The sequence below is a fragment of the Brachyhypopomus gauderio genome, chromosome 19 (assembly GCF_052324685.1).
Source record: "Brachyhypopomus gauderio isolate BG-103 chromosome 19, BGAUD_0.2, whole genome shotgun sequence".
Taxonomy (NCBI): Eukaryota; Metazoa; Chordata; class Actinopteri; order Gymnotiformes; family Hypopomidae; genus Brachyhypopomus; species Brachyhypopomus gauderio.
In genome coordinates, this window is record NC_135229.1 from 4,637,369 (window position 1) to 4,655,581 (window position 18,213).

The following is an 18,213-nucleotide window of genomic DNA, read 5'->3' on the forward strand; positions in this document are numbered from 1 at the left end:
CATTCAGGCAACTCGCTGGCGTGGGACAAGGAAGCAGGGGTTGCCACAAATGAGGTGGGAGGCCATCGCCTAATTCATGTGAAGACTGTCAGCAGAACTATAATTCACTTTATAAAAGGGCCACTAGTACGGTGTTACCACTAAACTACACTTCCCACATTCCCTCTGATACGGTGTTACCACCAAATTACACTTCCCACACTCCCTCTGATACTGTGTTACCACCACACTACCCTTCCCACGCTCCCTGATATGATGTTACCACCAAACTACACTTTCCACACTCCCTCTGTTATGGAGTTACCACCAAACTACACGTTTCATCACAAATTCAGCCCAAAATATCAAAGAATTTAAAAAAAATAACAAAAAAAAGTATGCTGTATAGCTGCTGTGTAAACAAAGGTCTTATTTCCAACTAAGGGTTGGTGCAGCTTCGGAAAGAAGAACTTAACTTAGTGGTTGGCAGCAGCTCAAGCTAATACTGCACACGTTGAGAAGAGCAGGGCAATTAGCATAATGTTGATTCATAACCGGCATGGCACGGACGCCCCCTGCTGGCCGCCTCCGGCAGCAGTAGCAGTGTTTTGTGTTGTCCTGTGTTGTGTTGTTGTGTGTACGTCCCTCAGGCGGGTGGAGCTCATTAGTTCTCCACCTGAGGGTTGTTTGTTTGTCTCTATATATGTTGTGTCTTTGTACCAGCTTGTCGTTGTTAATTATTTAACCGTCACGACGTTACGTTGGAGCACCTTTTGTGTTATTTTGGGGATCTACAGTTCCAGTAGTGTAGATCAGTGCTTTGAATTTCTTAATTTCATTGCTGCCATAGCAACAACTTGCTATGCAAACAGACATTATTCTTAGTGATCTGGAATTACCTTCTCCTGAATTATCTGCTCTATCCAAAGGCCTAAAATTTGTACCTACAAGGACTATCACTAATGTACATTAATGACACTAAAGATTTTTTCAGACGTTTTTCAGACTGTATGCTTATTTTAATAAAAATGGCCAAAATACTCCAAATACACACACCATGATGTTCGCGAAAACCTTCACATGCATGTTATGATTTAAACATCTACTTTTCATATATATAGTGTCATGATATCATTTCATTGAGTTTCATATATAGAATCAGAACATTCAGAACATTGTAAACATTCAGAACATTCTAAAGTTTAGAACCCCATGGAATGAATGATGTAAACATCCACTTGTTCATCACCATCTCACCTGAGTCTGGCTTCCAGGGGTCAAAGGCCACCGACATGGGTGGTATGGTCAGCGGCAGGGCTCCGCAGTTGGACTCCACGAGGACGCCCTGCACGGAGGCGGTGGAGGGCACGCCCGGGCGTAGCGCCGCCTTCAGCGGGGCGATGCGGTTGAAGTGGACCCTGGAGAGGCAGCCCACGAAGCCCGGGGTGTTGTAGCGCTCGATGAGCACCGGATCGATCTGGCCCGTTTCTGAGGGGCGGAGGAGATGATAGTGAGGAAGATGAGGAAGATGAGGTCCTGACTCCCCATCACTTCCTGTCTACTTCCTAAGATCACTATTTGGCATGAAAAAACTATTTTTTAAAACGTTCTCTCTGTGCAGTACTTACAACATTGTGGAGGACTTTGTTAATAGCAAAGTAACGTCAGCCTCCAGTGTTTAAGAGAGGAAAGAGGAGCACAGACCCATGACCCTGACCCCTGACCTCTGAAGACCAAGCAACTGCTGGTGCGCTCTCAGCACGATCGGATCTGATGCATCCATGCGCAACAGGCCCCACCCTCTGCCCGGGTCGACCCCGCCCTCTGCCCGGGTCGAGCCTTTCCTCCGCAGGTCTCTGTACCCCAGACTCAGCGAACACACAGACCGCATCCGGCTACATGTGGAGCGTGACCCCGACGCATCTGTTGTCTGGCCCACAAGCCAACTTCTCAAACATGGCGAAATAAACAAGACCTCGTCAGGGCTGACAACGACGACAGTGTTACCTGCGAGGGAGCCGGGCCCTGAAGACAGCAGCGTCTTTTCCCAGTAACAGTCACCGTGAGATCCACCAGACGTCTTCTAATCGTCATATATCTCAGTCGCCTTCTGTCTTTGTGATCATTCTCTCATTCAGTATTCTGTCTCTCCCACCATCACCACGTGCTAATGAGCTCCTGTTCACTTAACTAGTGTTGAATATCTCAGCTGACTGGCGTATTAAACACTTGCAAAGTTAACCGTTTGACTTCCGATCTGCCTTCCTGCCATTTTTGGCTGCTCGGTGACTGAGGACTTGGTGTAATGGCTCTGAAAGCAGCTCAGGGCGTTCCAGCTTGAGTCTGCTCCACGTGGCGGCTGTAAGACCTGGAGACCGGAGTGAGGATCGGGAGCTTTATAAGCTGCCTTCCCAGGGTGATGGTGTGGAGCCGATTCGCTTACCAACAGCAACGCGTGGAAAACAAGGAAAGTGGAGTGGGACCGGAGCTGGGCGGTTCCAGCTCTCCACAAGTCATTGTAAATACATGCACTGAAAACTGACATAAATACCTTCACAGGAAGGAGAAAAAAAAAAAGAAAACTTTTGGACCCATAATGCAATGCGGCTGATGAATGCATGCGTAAACAGAATGCGAACGAGGTCAATCGTATTCTGTCACGAAGAAACAAACCGGCCGGCTCACCAAAGACTTTCCCCAGGAAAATGGTTTTGACCAGGTTGAACTCCGTGTCCGAAGCGTCAGGAAGAGAGTAGCTGACTGTGGGGTAATGATCTAACTGTACACACACACACACACACACACACAAACACATAATTTAATTTGCTTCATGCAAGACAAACAAAGGCAACTACATACATAAGAAAAGAGACAGAGATCAGTGCATGACTAATCTATTTCACAGATGAGAATAAAGAGAACTTTCTAAGGCTTCCAGCCATGACGGTGGAGATGGAGAAGGACTTTGTCAGCATGTCTGGTTTCACTATAGCTGGGAACAATACAAAGGCATTCATAACCTAGACTACTAATCACGGCCATCAGTGCCTGGTGCTTCAGGGTTTTTGAGGCATACATTTGATCCATATACACATCATATCCAATCAGAGTTATCAAGGCTTCCCTTTGATTCTTACACACACACACACACACACACACACACACACACACACACACACACACACACACACACACACACAGCCTGTGCTCATTCTCTATTGCCACACTGCCCTGGCTCTGAGTAACGGGGCATGAGAAAAGAGGTTATTAACTCCAGCCCTGGACTCCCACTGTGCTGCACACACAAGTCACTGCATTTACTTAGCAGCACTCCAGGGAAAACCCGACCAATCACCGCAGGGTGCCCCCAAACCCCCCCATGCCCCCCCCCATCCCGCCAGAGCTTTACCTGAAGCAGGACCAGCCTCTCCTGCCTGCTGATGTTGACGACGTGAGGCTGGCCGTTGGCCATGTTGCGGTGGTCCAGGCTGATGGTGAAGGGGTCCTTCAGGCCGCCCAGGTTGTAGCGTATCTGCAGGGTGCCTGGGAAGGGCGGGAGGGCCAACAGCGCAACGTCACAACAACATGGCAGGTGGCCGACGTGTTCAGGACACATTCAGCTCGCGTGGGAGAGGTACGTGTTGTACGGACTCTACCTAGAAGGCTTTAACCTACCGTGAGCCTGCAGGAAAGCTTTTGTTGCTGATATATGAAGTTAAAATTACTTAAATTAGCTATAATTCATATCCATGTAATAATGATCGGGGCTAATGGATAGAAGGATTTAATAATAATCAAAGAAAAATGTTGAATTACAGCCCAGAATGTAAATTCTCTGTGATTTTCAGAACCAAATAGACATGTTTAATTTTCAGACCATATTTAATCTTAACCAGATTACTGACTGTGTCCTAATCTTAAAGCATGAAAAGATGATGTGCCAATTACATAGAAATAAGTAGTAGCGCTCCACCCAACACTCGCCCGTCCCCACCCGGCCTCCGCCTGCCCTCCGTCAAAGCCTTACCGTTGTGGCGCAGCACCACGGCCATGTAGTCCTGGGTCCTGGAGCTGAGGTAGACGAGGATGGCGGGGGCGTGGGAGGTGCTGAAGCTGAAGGTCAGCTCCTCACGGGTCAGGTTGCCTGCGGCGCCGGGAGACCCCGCCGTGGCTCTCGCAGCGAGACCGCCCACGCCGACGGCGTCCGAGGCGAAGTCGTAGCGGACCAGTGTGCCGCTCTCGAAGTAGCCCCCCACGTCTAGGACGCGGACGAAGAAACGTGATTATACACCGTCATCCCGATTCCCACAAACCACACACTGACAGAGGGCTCGTGACACACAAACCTTTCAGTATGCCATTCCCTAATACAGCCACATGGTGGCAGCACTCACTTGTACACAGCCCAAATGTCATCATGTTCAGGTGGCACTCCTCTTTCTATTCTTTTCTAGCTATATTAGTAATTATTTCATTAGTAATCATTTGTGATGGTCAAGCGTCCGACATGATGTCTCATACATGGCTTCATGAGAATGGTGTGACGGAGATGGTGTGACGGAGATGGTGTGATGGTGTGACGGAGATGGTGTGACGGAGATGATGTGATGGTGTGACGGAGATGGTGTGACGGAGATGATGTGATGGTGTGACTGAGATGATGTGATGGTGTGACGGAGATGGTGTGATGGTGTGACGGAGATGGTGTGACGGAGATGGTGTGATGGTGTGACGGAGATGGTGTGACGGAGATGATGTGATGGTGTGACGGAGATGGTGTGACGGAGATGATGTGATGGTGTGACGGAGATGATGTGATGGTGTGACGGAGATGGTGTGACTGAGATGATGTGATGGTGTGACGGAGATGATGTGATGGTGTGACGGAGATGGTGTGACTGAGATGATGTGATGGTGTGACGGTGTGATGGTGTGACGGAGATGGTGTGACGGAGGTGGTGTGACGGAGGTGGTGTGATGGTGTGACAGTGATGGTGTGATGGTGTGACGGAGAGGGTGTGACGGTGATGGTGTGACGGAGGTGGTGTGACGGAGGTGGTGTGACGGAGGTGGTGTGATGGTGTGACAGTGATGGTGTGATGGTGTGACGGAGAGGGTGTGACGGTGATGGTGTGACGGAGATGGTGTGACGGAGATGGTGTGATGGAGATGGTGTGATGGTGTGACGGTGATGGTGCAGAGGGCGGCGCAGGTACCGTCCGTGCAGTACGGCCCATCGAAGGCTGTGAGGCTGCAGTCGCAGGTGTAGCCGTTGTACTTCTCCACGCACTTGCCCCCGTTTTGGCAGTGCACCCCGTAGCTGGAGCAGTGGCCCGAGCAACCGGGCTTGACCCCCGGGGTCACCGCAGCCCGTTCCTCCAGGTCAAGGGTCACGCCGTTCACCTTCAGGGAGCGGATGCATCCCAGGAACCCTCGCTGGCCCCCCGATGCGCCTATGACAGAAAAATCGATACCGCAGCTTTGGGTTCAGAGGAACAATATCCACCTACGCCACCACTCCACCGACACAGAAATGAAGTGCTTTTATAATGAGAATCCTGCCAAGAGGTTGCTTCCTGGCAGAAAATCTTTACGTTAAAAAAAGATCCCAGAAGCTCTAAAACTCTTTTCCACAATGCAATCGATAAAGATGTACAGTAATTGAGATTAATGCCGTGTCTATTGACTAAAGCGTCTTCTTTTTACCGCTCTTACCCACGAACAGCTGACTGAAGAGCTCCAGGCGGGTGTGGCCCTGGGGCGGAGCGGGCCGCACCTCCCTGTACGACTTGTCCAATCGCAGCGTCGCCTCCTTGACGTTGCGCTCCGCCTCCACCCTGTGCCACTGGTCGTCGTTGAGGGGCGCGGACGAGCGCGCTGTCAACTCCACCGGCCCGTTGCCCACGTCGAACGAGAAGGAGACCACTTTGGCCGCTACGGGGCGGGGCGGAAACGTAAAGACACCACTTTACACTTTACAGTTTACACCCTCGGATTCTCAAGGTGTAAAGCCCGCGCGCGAACGGAGTCTCACATTTCAGCTCCAGCCGAATGAAGTCGGCGTTGCCCAGGTTCTCCAGGAAGACGCCGTGCGGGGACGAGGTCTTGAAGTAGAAGGAGATGTCCATGCTTGTCTCGCCTTGTAACGTGGGGAAGTGCAAATACGACGCCGGCGTGTTGAACGAAGCTGCGTTCCAGTAGTTTCCTGCGTTATGAACAGCATCGTGAACAAGGCCCTTCACATCCCGCAAATCACATTCGTGAACGAGAAACTGTTTTGCGAATCCTGAAGTGCAAGTGGTAAAAAAAAAAAAAACCAATTTATTTTCACGTACGGTCTCCGTGGCAGCGGAGAGGCCCGACAGTAAGCTTGGCCTCAGACCCGGACCGGTGTGTGTCTCCCACCACCACCTGAGTGACTGGTAGATGGTCCTTATACATCAGCATACCTGCGTCTTCTCGCCTGGGAGCAAACCAACCAACACCGCTCAAAATACTGCAACTGACCAGCAGAGGGCGACATATCACCAGGATAACCTCGATACCTTAACTATGCAGGGTTTCAGAGTGGACGTGCAGTTTAGCTTCCTCAGAATTAAGTACATTAAAATTGAAATATGCACAACCAATTGGCTCCTGAAAACTCCCAAATTAAGAATGACTGTCATCCCGTTCGTTATAAACTTTATTTCAGATGTAAAAGACAAAAATGTCCGCCCTGGCCAATCTCAACACCTGCAAAGATTATACAAGATCCAGGCCTACACGTTTTAGCTCGTCTCACCATTGCCGCTGGTCGGCGTCGCAGTTACAGTAGTGGTCGGGGTCGGTGCAGTTGCGATCGATGCCACAGGCGCATTTCTGTATTCCCGGTCCGGATCCGCCCCAGTAGAAGTGCTTCTCGTTCCCTCGGCCGACCCACCACGTGTTCGGAGATCCGTCTGGCGAGCCACACATCAGGTAATGCGAACAACGTCAAACACTTCAGCCATTCACTGGTGGCTACAGTCAGTCACAGCGTCAAATAGGCCTACTGTATCCACGCCTTAACTAGCATGTGAGTAAAATTTCATACATGTACCTAAAAGCAATTTTTGTTGTATTATTTAAAGGAAATGCCAGCTGAAACGTACATTTTGAAAAGAGTATTGATTCTCCCTGGATGATGAGAAACAATATTTCTGATTCAGGTACAGTCAGCATAAATAACTTTACAACCACACACAAAGCTCCCTGAGTCTGGCCTGTATGTCATGTACTAGTATCACAACTTCATAAGTAGTAACTACAGGAAGCTATAAACTAATTTATAATATACCAAACTAACATTTTTATGGTATATTGATAAAACTTGACACCATATTGTTCAGAAAACCAAAGATAGCATAGCTTTTATCTTTGTATGTATGATGCTTCTGAAGCCATGAGCTACTTTATAAATTAGAGCATCACACTGGAAAAATAATTGGCTCCATTCTACTAACAAAGTGTTTCACTAATGCTACATGGTGCGGGCGTGAAGATCTTTCTTCATGAAGGCAAAGAGCTGCTAGTCCAGTCCTGCCTGACACACAGAGCTGACTCGGCAGGCTAGCAGTGTGCTAAACTCTTTGCGTCAAAAGCAACGGAGGCCTGGTGTGTGTAGAAACAGAGAGCCCAGACTACACGATGGCACATGCACAGAGACTTTCTGGAAGGAGGAGGAACATGAACACACACACACACACACACACACACACCTGCTGTCTCTTGCTGGGCAGAAATCAGAGACAGCATGGAGATGCAGTGGAAGTGTAAAACAGAATCAGAGATAAAAGGGGGAGACAGAGAAGGAGGAGGGAGAGGAGACATATTTATTATCACACACTCGCCCCCACAAACACACACACACACACACACACACACACACACACACACACACACACACACACACCTGGAGAGTTGAGAAGGCGTGACATGCGGCAAGCGTAGGCCACATACTGTTCACAGTGCTCCGCGCTGCTGGTGACGGCATTCACCTAGACAACAGAACACCACGCGCTGCTCAAAGGGTGTAGAACCGAGCCAAGACGACTGTATTAGCAACGCTGCCCACTAGCAGGCTGTCCTGCCTTACGGGGGTCACCACGGGGTCACCACGTGGGGGAAGGAGAGCAACGGCACCTGGTCCGTGGACACGGCGTAAGTCAGCTTGAGCACGGTTCCCTGTTCTGGGTCAGAACTGGGGTTCACTGCACTTTGGACCGGGAGATCATTTGCCAGTGTTGTCCACACCTTGTCCTCTGAAATGCAAGCGTGTGCATTCAGACACACACACACACACACACACACACACACACACACACACACACACACACACACACACAGCAGAAGCACAAAGCTGCTTATATGCTTATAAATTTTTTAAAAGTCCAAAGAGGTAAAAAAAAGTGCTGAGACGTTTCCTAAGAAACTGCAGAATGGAAAAAAGAGTGGTTGCCGGACCACGGCGCACAGACGCCGCTCCTCACCCGTCATGTCGCAGACAACTCTAAAAGGCTCGAGAGGGCTGCTGCCGTCCGGATCGATCCAGTACGAGTCAGAGGTCCGTCCTAGGTGCTTGTAGGCCTCGCAGGACTGCTCGTAGACCGCTGCGGAACAACAGCGTAAGCACATTAGCAAACGCTAAGTCTTCCCCCGTAATAACTGCTGCGTTGCTCTTATTCCTGGACACTCAGCTGTATTCAGGGCAGAGAACGCAACAAACTCCTCAGAACTCTTAAGGGAATATTTGCACGTTATGTTACTACGGCACACCTGTTATTCAGGCGATAACGTCCTGTGATACTTGATGTTAGCAAGACCCCCGATTTGGCATGATCGGAAAACTTGATAATTTGAGTATAAATGCAAAGCCCACAAACTTAGTAAACGGAGCGTTAACTGCAGGATTAGCGGACTGTCGTACATGTGTGGCAGGTCGCTCCCGTGTACCCAGTTGCGTCGCAGGTGCACTTAAACGTGTCGCCAGTCTGCGAACATCTCCCTCCATGCTCGCAGTGGTTGGGCACACACCTGCAGGGGAACACAAGTCTCTTCTCAGTACATTCTCGCTCGCGGACACGCACTCGCTTCACAGATGCTCATTAGAACAGGGATGACGAACGTTGACGTCTACACGTTCTTTTCTTTTGGAACCGCTACGGCCAACGGGTCAAATAGTTATCGTGTTAAATCAGCATATGTTTTATAGCATGATTCTGTGACGGGATCAGCATGTCTCATATTTTGCCCCATATGGCACTACCAGCGACCTGCTGTGAGGCATCATGGGAACTGTAGTCCTGGAATACCCTGGCTATAGTACCCGGTAGCGGCAGGTGTCTGTGTAGCGTCAGATCAATGGACTATTTTCGCCTCGTCCTGAGTGTTGAGACTGTTGGTCCCATCAGCTACAGTCATGTCACGCGTAGAGGGGCCGTCGAAGATGAACTCCCGCTGAGTTCAATCAGCGATGTCAGAACCACAGAGAGCTTCTCTTCACCACTTTGAAAGCCCACGTACCAGCGAGGCATTAGCAAGCAGTCAGTCAAGAAAAAAAAAAAAACCCAGAGGGGGTTTCCAATCACAGAGCTTCCATACACGACACTTTTCTGGGAAGCGTAGTGGAAATCAGTGCAGTGTCGTCAAAATGATGATGGCAATATCAGTGGCAAAGGGAGAGAAGAGGGCGCGTCCCATTACATCCATGCTCGGAGGCATTGTGTGGGCGCACACTGTGAGTAAAGGGAAAGAATAAATGGGGCTTGTCATCATCTTGGGGAAACTGGCTCACTTTTCCCTGCATTATCCTGTCCCAGAATACCGAATGGCATCGTATGCGCTCACTTATTCAATGCTTCTCATCAATGCACACTCATCAGCAGGGCATACTTATTACTAATGCAAATGCATCACTAGCCCACGCTTATCCACAGTGCATACTTGCCAAAAGTACATACTCATTAGTGCATACATATGAGTAATGATTACTTATTATTAGTGCATACTTATTACATCATTAGTGCACATTAATGAGCGCTGCATACCTCCCAGCTGTCCATACTAAATACTTAATTAGCTGTACCTGTCGATGAGGGCGCACATGTCCAGGCTGACGTTCTCGAAGGTTCCCAGCAGCCCCTGCTCCACAGCTCGCAGGTCCACCAGCTGCTCGTCCACCTGGATCAGCTGCATGCAGCCCTGGAAGGTTCGCAGGGAGGGTGACAGGTCCGTACGGGGGAAGTACCCTGCGGGGGAAGTAACAGCCGTTTGGAGCGCGCCCGACTCCGGGTTGCAGTATGGCCAAAGTAGCTACATTTCACGGCACAGCTCATAATCGCCTGGACAATGTGGTGTAATAGAAATAAAGGTAAAAGTCATTATAGTGACAGTGTGTTCACTATTGTAAAGCCTTGCGTAACTCGTATTCTTATTCCTACTCAACACCCTGGCACAATGCAGTCAGTAACACTTTTAGCTGTTGCTTGGCATGAGTTAGGAGTGACATTTATGGAGTTAGAATCATGCACGTGCACAGATGCATGTACTCACAGCTACTAATGACAAAAGAGAAAAAAATCTATTTCAGAATTTAAGGTTCAATAAAACATCCATTTTCAGTTTTTTTTTTTTGTATTTAAATGTAAATGTTCAGTGGCAACTCCACAGAGCGTAATTCTAACTCCACAGAATAGTGACTAAGAAAAGGCGTAAGGAGAACACCAGGACTGTTCAAATTACCTCCAAAGTAGTAGTCTCCTACCGTCCGGATCTGAATGGGGAGGGTAGCTCTCACGGATGAGGTCTCATCCCCGTTTATGGTGAGCATAGCAAAGCTCTCCAGTGCCAGGAAATGAACGCTATGCCACTGGCCGTCATTGAGGCCAGAACCTGGTGCGAAACAAAGTCTCACTCAAGCCCCAAGACATCTAGGAATCATTTATTAACCCGTTCAAAAACAGAACACCATGTAAAATAAAAAAAAATAATGAAACCCCACAGGAACTTAGCGTCCTCTACTTAAGACATTCACAAGACATTTATAATGCATACGTAACCTGATTACAGCTATATACCAACAATTAAGAATGCTTATGTCAACGACCATTGGCAATGCTCCGATTGATCCATCACCATTTACAAACGCATGCCTGATTCATAAATGATTCTGCCGTGGGCAGACGGCAGACCCGCCATTACCAGAGGAGATGTCGATCCGCGAGTTCTTGCCCTGCCCGATGTAGACGTGCGCCACCACCTTCCCCTCCACCAGACTCAGCTCCACGCCTCCGGGCATGAGCGGCGCGAACAGCAGGAGGCCGCTGGGCATCCACGTGCGAAACTGCAGGCCGACGGCCACCGTGTCCGCGTCGGGTCGGCCAGGCAGCTGCAGCGTGCTGGTGGAGTTGAAGAAGGCCGGGAACGTGTGCGAGGGGGCACACGCGTAGGTGAGGTTACGCTGCAGCAGAGGGGTTTGAACACGACCGTGTGAGCAGCAGCTGGATACATTTATTTGGACACACAAAACGTGGGGGTGATGTTGAATGCCTTGTGTTTTTTTTTATGTAATCTAATAACTAATTCAGAGGCATCACCGTGGGAGGTATATGAGTTTACGAGAAAGAATTGACACGCACGCTGGTTGTTTTTTAATAGGTTCGAGACTAAATAGGTTCTTTTCACAATACAAAGCAATTCTCAGCTTGTCCTCTACGCCTGAAGACACACACATAAACACACACAGTGTACTAGCAAGGAGGTACAAAAACAGGATGAAACAGAGCGCCGTGGAAACTGAATAAAATACTAAATGTATTTTTCTTCAGGAGAGAGTGGGTTTTAAAATACCCCTTTAGACAAATAGTGCAGTACTTAGAATTTAACCTTACTCCATAAATGTACAGATCTTCTTTGATATATGTCAGCGCTAACTCCGAAGTTCCGTATTCACTGCATAATACTGTTAGGAGCCCGAGTTCTGCTGAATTGCCAAAGCAGAGATGCAAACTGGACCCTTACGAAGCTGGAGGTGTCGACTCTCTTTCTGCGGGCGAGGTTGGTGATGTTGTCTCCGTTGTAATGGATACTCTCCATGCAGCCGATGAAGTTCTGTGGGCCTCCTGAGCCAGACTTAGCCGACACCGGCATACCCCCGAAACTGATCTGTGAATTGAGGTACATGTCAACAGAGTACTGATATTTTTAGTAATGGGGCATATTTTTAGTCATAATTCACCCGAAGCACTATGATGGTTGGCAATGGATCCAGCGGGAGACAGCATCACACTGACACCTGCTAGTGTCCTGCTACAAGGCTCCAGAGACTCCAAACCCCAGAATTCCTAGCGACACCTACCCAGATCCTCCTACACTCATTATTAGTTCACACCTGTCCCTCGTTTACCATCGACTATAAAACAAGGAATTTGTCTAACACTCACTGTGAAGTATAGAGTAAAATCTCTGCTTTAATGCGCAGTTACTCATAATCACATTTCTTAGGATTTCTTTATACCTCCATTGTGGAAAAAAAACCCTCCATATAATGTACAGCTAGCTAGCTAGCTAGATATCAGTCAAAGCAAATACACAGTAGCAAATATTTTCTCAATAACCTATTTTTATGATAAAGAGATAAAGACTAGATTCCTCTTTGCGTCGGTGTCACAGAATTATACTGAAAATAGGTGCATGAGGCTGAAAGACAGAGCAAGCGTAAAGGCTGACTTATTATCTTTCTGCAATATCTCATGCTTGCATTCATGTATTCATGCCCCGGCATGAACTCACACATGGGACAGGACGTAGGAAGCAGAAGCTAATTTAAAAACCTTTCCGAAGCTTCTCTTCGATTCTCATAAATTAATAATGATCCCATAAGTATCCTGAAAAGTCACACGCACGCAAAAAAGATGAAATATCGGCCCAGAACTGCAAAAAATATATATACCGCCATTTCGTATTGAGTAAACCTCACAAACGTGTTGGTGCGCAACGCCCTGACCTCGTAGTCCAGGTCGAGGTGGTCGAACTCGCCGTTGGTGCGGAAGTTCTCCGTGTGCTGGTCCAGGGTGAAGTTCACGCTGCGCCGGTACCTCTCGATTAACACCGAGTGCCAGTGGTCGTCATCCAGCAGGCTGCCGCTGGACACGGAGGTGTGACCCTGGATGGAGCCGTACTGGTTGCTTCCTGTATGGGATGGTGGGGGGACACCGTGAAAAGGTGAAAAGGTCAACACCATTTACCAAAAACTCTAACTCAGAGCACTGACAGACCTTCAAAACAGTGAGAACTCAAGTCTCCGATCAGGCCATAGTCCACATGACAGTTAATAATAATGAATTTAAAGTTGTTTGGTTTGATGAACCTTCAAAGCTTTAATTTCCTGTTGTCTTAGCACTTCAGGATGAAGAGTTTATCTACCTAGGTTGATCTGCAGGACCAGCTTGGTCCTGCGTAACTCCAGAGTGAGGTAGTCCCCCTGCTGTCCTTCTCCATGGAGCAGAACGCCGTCTCCTTTACTGGTCTTGAACCTTAGGGAGATAACATCCTTCAGGATCTTCATCTTCTTCTGTCGGAAGCGGTAGGAGAGGACTCCCTGTCCGTCGAAACTGATCACATCCGCCCCTTAAATCACACCAAGGAGGCATGTGCAGAGGTTAAAGGTCACATCACACATACGAGAACCTCAGTAGGTTTCTGCCTTCGTTAATTAACGCTCGCATTGTTGGGTAAAAGTATTCTATTAGGCAGCAGATTGCCTGTTTGGAAACCTTTTGAGAGGAATTCTGTAGGTCTAATGACTCTGCCAGGTCCTGAATCAAAACACTGTGTTGTAATGAATCAAAACACAACGGGGTCTCTCAGAAAAAGATTCATTAACCCCTTAAGTTCCAAGAACCCATTTGTCAGTGCTAGAGCCACAGACTCATTCTTCACTGCTGGAGCCATATACTTTTCACTGTAGTTTTGGTAGAGTTACTGAATAATTCAGCGCAGTGCTGAATAATATGACTTAAGAACAATGCATCCAACCATGTTTAAGTAGTTATTCCAAACGAATCGTGTTTCCGGCTTGGGACAGCGCATCACACTCACAGTAGGCGCAGCCGAAGACCTCCACCCTCAGGCCGATCCGGCCCTCCTCGCTCCACTCCAGGGGAATGAAGCGCAGGAACTGGGCCACTATGGCGTGCTGTAGCTCGTGCCGCACCACCCTCTCCGAGTTCCAGTTGCCCGAGAACGTCTGAGGAGAAGAGATAGCAGAGAAAGTGACAAGGATCCCTCGTTCCCCAAAAGTCGATGTTTTGTTATTGTTTTTTTGTTTTTTGCCTTTAAAAAGGGAATCGGGGAAATGCCCCTGCGCCTTCTGCCATGTCACCCCAGCTGTCCATTCTAATTTACCTCAGGTTGTTAACTTTGTGCGATCATTTATTTCTTTCGTCAATATTTATTGTCTGGTAATTGTGAAAACATGCAAATTATGAGTGTGGTTCCTGGACCCCCTGGCACTGAGCAGAAAAGTTCAGTCTTTTCCTGTGAGTAGCAACGCACACAAAGAAATGCAAGAAGGAAGAATGGCTTTTATTTTAGAAATTAGAATTGGAATTGGATTTTCATGCTTGGCTTGTATGGAGAGAATGGTGATAATTAGGTTTATTGCAGAAAGCAGACGTGGAGTAAAACGTTTTTGATTGTGTAGGTCACTCCCGCTGTCTCCACCGCTCTCTCAGTCTGTAAGACTGTGAAGAAATGTGTTTATATCTGAAATAAACAATGACTAATGAGGTTCAGACTAGAATGTCAGTTGTAATAAATGGCTATTTTCCTCTATACCCTGTGAACCTTGTATAATGTATATGGTGCCCACAGGGAGGGAAGGAGTGTGTGGTCTGATGAATGATTTGATTGGATAATCTTAACTACATTTCCCATGTGTTGGATTAATTTTCAAATCCTTGGAAGCCGACGCAACCACAAAAATATTGCTGTCCTGTTCAGCGTCACAGTCTAAAATGCCATTTCAGTCATTTCGTTCGAGGCCAGCCATCCGACCCCGCACTTACCCATATGCTGCCGTCCTGTCGATACGGCCTCCAATTACTTCCTGTGTCGCTGTACAGGAGCCGGTACTGCTTGGTCCAATCTGAGCTGCTGTACCTGCCCTGGGTTGCAATGGCAGTGACCTGCTTCCTGCCTCTGAGGTCCACCTGCAGCCACTGGTACCTGTCTGAATCGATTGGTGACCAGCCTCCGTTGCCTTAGAGAACAAAGCACCACCATATCTTAGAATCTGATAACACGAACTGCAGGCCACCATATGAACGTATCTGTATACTGTCATTGTGTAACGCCATTACTCACAATGGCTTGCCGGGAAACCCTTTGAGTAACGTATACTTAGCTCTGAATCCTATAAACGGGAGCCAACGATGGCTATACTGTATATCCCTGCTGTTTGTATTGACAGTAAGTGCCATCTCTGTTATTTGAGACAGCCTCATCTGGCTTTGCACCGTGAGCAATACCCTCCTATAAATGTCATCCAGAGAGGATTCGACGACAAGGGCCATTCATCCTGGAGATAAATGACTGCTGCTAAAAGGCCGTAGGTCTACCTTACGCTTTTGGCAGCACAATATATCGTATGATCATTATTGCGATACTGGCCTTGTTGCAATACTGACGGGGTCATACAATATAAATGAACCCTCTGACAAATCACTACGCTGTTGTGTTGTGAGCATCCCAGCTAGCCTCAAATGTTCTTGATGTCTGTCCTGAGGGGTTTTGACAATGCGATAGAACAACGGTAAACACTACTAGTCAAAATAATGCAGGCCGATCTTTACCAGGTCACAGCAGAGGTACACTGGAGGACTTGTAATACATGTAGAATTGCCATCGTAATTGCTGTACTTAGTAATATAATCGCATGCAAGATTATGTCCTGCGCTGCTCATATGCTCAGTGACAGTGCCCTCTACTTATTACCAGATTCCAGAGAGACGTAAGAAGTCTGGATTGCTCACCCACTCGGCGGTAGAGTTTAGCGTAGCCGGCGCCAAAGTCAGGAGCCAGCACAGAGGAGCTGCTGAAAGCACTGTAGGGCAGAGGAGTAGCCAGCACGTCTTCACACTGCTCTGGAAAGACGAGCAGAAACACAGGGACAACGTCACACATAAGGACAAGCAGAAACAGGGACAACGTCACATATAAGGACAAGCAGAAACACAGGGACAATGGCACACATAAGGACAAGCAGAAACACAGGGACAACGTCACACATAAGGACAAGCAAAAACACAGGGACAACGTCACACATAAGGACAAGCAAAAAGCACAGGGACAACGTCACACATAAGGACAACCATAAGCGCAATGTCAAACAAGCTTATTTTTTTTAGCAGGTCACTCATTGCACTGCACTGCATGCAGTGTATGTGATCTAAAAGAATCTTGCCGTGAAAGGGGGAGGAAGTCAGAGCTTCCACACAGCGAGAACATGGGGAAGTGTAATCATTTAGGATCCTGGCCACCAATAACACCGGCACTGCCGGGAATCAAACTCAGAACCCGCAGCTGATTCTATCGATTAAAAGCATCTACAATCTGCATTCTAGCACTTTATTAGAAACATCACCTCTTTGCAAACATCTTGTTGATCTTCCATTAGTCAATAGCCCATATCGATTTCCATGAAATATGTGTTAGGTCCTCTAATCCTTCATCCAGCAACAGTGCTGTACCTGATACACTCGGACCAGTTCAACACTCACACCCACGCCACTGCCGTGCCAGTGTATAACGGTACATTGTGAGTGGTCTCAACTAATATCCAGTTACCACTGATCATATAGTGCATGCCAGCAAACCGCCGTGCTGCATTTGTAAAGTGCTTTTACATATTCTGTCTAATAATGTGGTTATAAAATTCGCATTGCCAGGTTACCCAGAGCACTATGCAAAACAATTTAATTATTTTCTCGTATATTGCTGTGCACCGGGGGCAGCTGACGTGAATCCTCTACCTCCGCATTTTATTACTGTGACATTTCGAGTTGTGAAATTCATTACGATGATTCACGCTCACCAGCAATCATGGCTAAAGATTCGAACTGCGGCAGATCAACGTACGCAGACTAAAAGGCTGTTCGCTTTATGGCCATGGAGAGTTTCAGCAGTGCACAAGACCAAGGATTCTGTCTTAAAATAGACACTAAACATGGGGTAGTCTGCTGCCTACACACATGACCCACACACCCAAGTCTAATTTGGTTAAGCCTTCTCTATGCCAACTATTCAGTCATACTCATGCCCAATATCTTGAGCCAAGTATTATGTGGAAAAAACAGGCTCACACAACCACAGATGTCTCATGATCTGGTCAATGCACTTGAAGCAACATTAGTATATTTTCATTCTTTAAGAAAAGGCGTGGGTGTTTTATTATCATTGATTTATGAGCGGAGTGTTCCTTCCACAATGTTTCTTACCCCTTTCCTTTATTGTACTTTTAGATTGATTTTTAAAAACCTCATGGATTTTAGCATTTGTCATTTGTCACTTTTTCTTTGTTCTATTGTATATTTCCAATTAATTAAATTATTTTATTATTTTAATTTAAGATGTAAAGAACCTTACATTTCATTATGTCTGAAAAGTGCTTTAAAAATACAACTACACTGTCCTTCCTTGCCTTGCCTAACTGGATTAATGCGTAAATGTAACTTCCTATAAGTCAGACCCACTCGTGTTTTAACCTCTTCCCAAGAGCTCCAGAGGGAATATGATCAAAGCAGCTGAATCTCATATCAAAAGCTTTTTGGTGCTGTTATCAGGATAATACTTCTTGAGTTAGAAGCTTTAATAGATGAATCATCTGTCATCTTGTTTATGAAACTCATTAAAAGAATGGATGCATAGATAGCTGTAACACTTCATCTGTCAGACCAGGTCAGAAATAAATGTTCTTCTCACAGTAATAGAACAGGTGGATGAGGACTAGACTAACAGTGGCAGGTAATCAGGTCCTATCCATGTCATGTGATCACCTAATGGAAAACGATACACTAATTAGAAACTTCACAGAATGAAAAGGTGTTAGGCTCGATAATGGCTACCGTGCTCCATTAGCGTTTATAATTACAGAAGAAATTAAATCCACTAGTCTTATTGTGCCTGGCAAGTTAACGCACAGCCTATGCTTCATTT

General features: G+C 47.2%; 1 protein-coding gene across 2 annotated transcripts in view; it reads right to left on the bottom strand.

The window, feature by feature from the left end:
* cntnap2b (contactin associated protein 2b) overlaps positions 1-18,213 on the bottom strand; it is a 36,927-nt gene that overhangs the window by 4,746 nt on the left and 13,968 nt on the right. Inside the window, exons 2-23 of one of the 2 annotated variants that reach the window (XM_076981646.1) lie at positions 16,032-16,142; positions 15,066-15,259; positions 14,098-14,245; positions 13,423-13,626; positions 13,004-13,188; positions 12,019-12,162; positions 11,200-11,458; positions 10,741-10,890; positions 10,085-10,247; positions 8,927-9,033; positions 8,490-8,609; positions 8,143-8,261; positions 7,913-7,997; positions 6,764-6,920; positions 6,315-6,442; positions 6,014-6,184; positions 5,695-5,913; positions 5,196-5,432; positions 4,007-4,237; positions 3,389-3,522; positions 2,665-2,758; positions 1,237-1,467 (exon numbers count right to left, since the gene is read on the bottom strand). In XM_076981646.1, coding sequence (XP_076837761.1) covers positions 1,237-1,467; positions 2,665-2,758; positions 3,389-3,522; positions 4,007-4,237; positions 5,196-5,432; positions 5,695-5,913; positions 6,014-6,184; positions 6,315-6,442; positions 6,764-6,920; positions 7,913-7,997; positions 8,143-8,261; positions 8,490-8,609; positions 8,927-9,033; positions 10,085-10,247; positions 10,741-10,890; positions 11,200-11,458; positions 12,019-12,162; positions 13,004-13,188; positions 13,423-13,626; positions 14,098-14,245; positions 15,066-15,259; positions 16,032-16,142 — 3,591 coding nt within the window. Of the gene's footprint in view, positions 1-1,236; positions 1,468-1,986; positions 2,759-3,388; positions 3,523-4,006; positions 4,238-5,195; positions 5,433-5,694; positions 5,914-6,013; positions 6,185-6,314; positions 6,443-6,763; positions 6,921-7,912; positions 7,998-8,142; positions 8,262-8,489; positions 8,610-8,926; positions 9,034-10,084; positions 10,248-10,740; positions 10,891-11,199; positions 11,459-12,018; positions 12,163-13,003; positions 13,189-13,422; positions 13,627-14,097; positions 14,246-15,065; positions 15,260-16,031; positions 16,143-18,213 lie in introns of those variants that run through there. The other variant, XR_013122355.1, reaches the window with a different exon arrangement.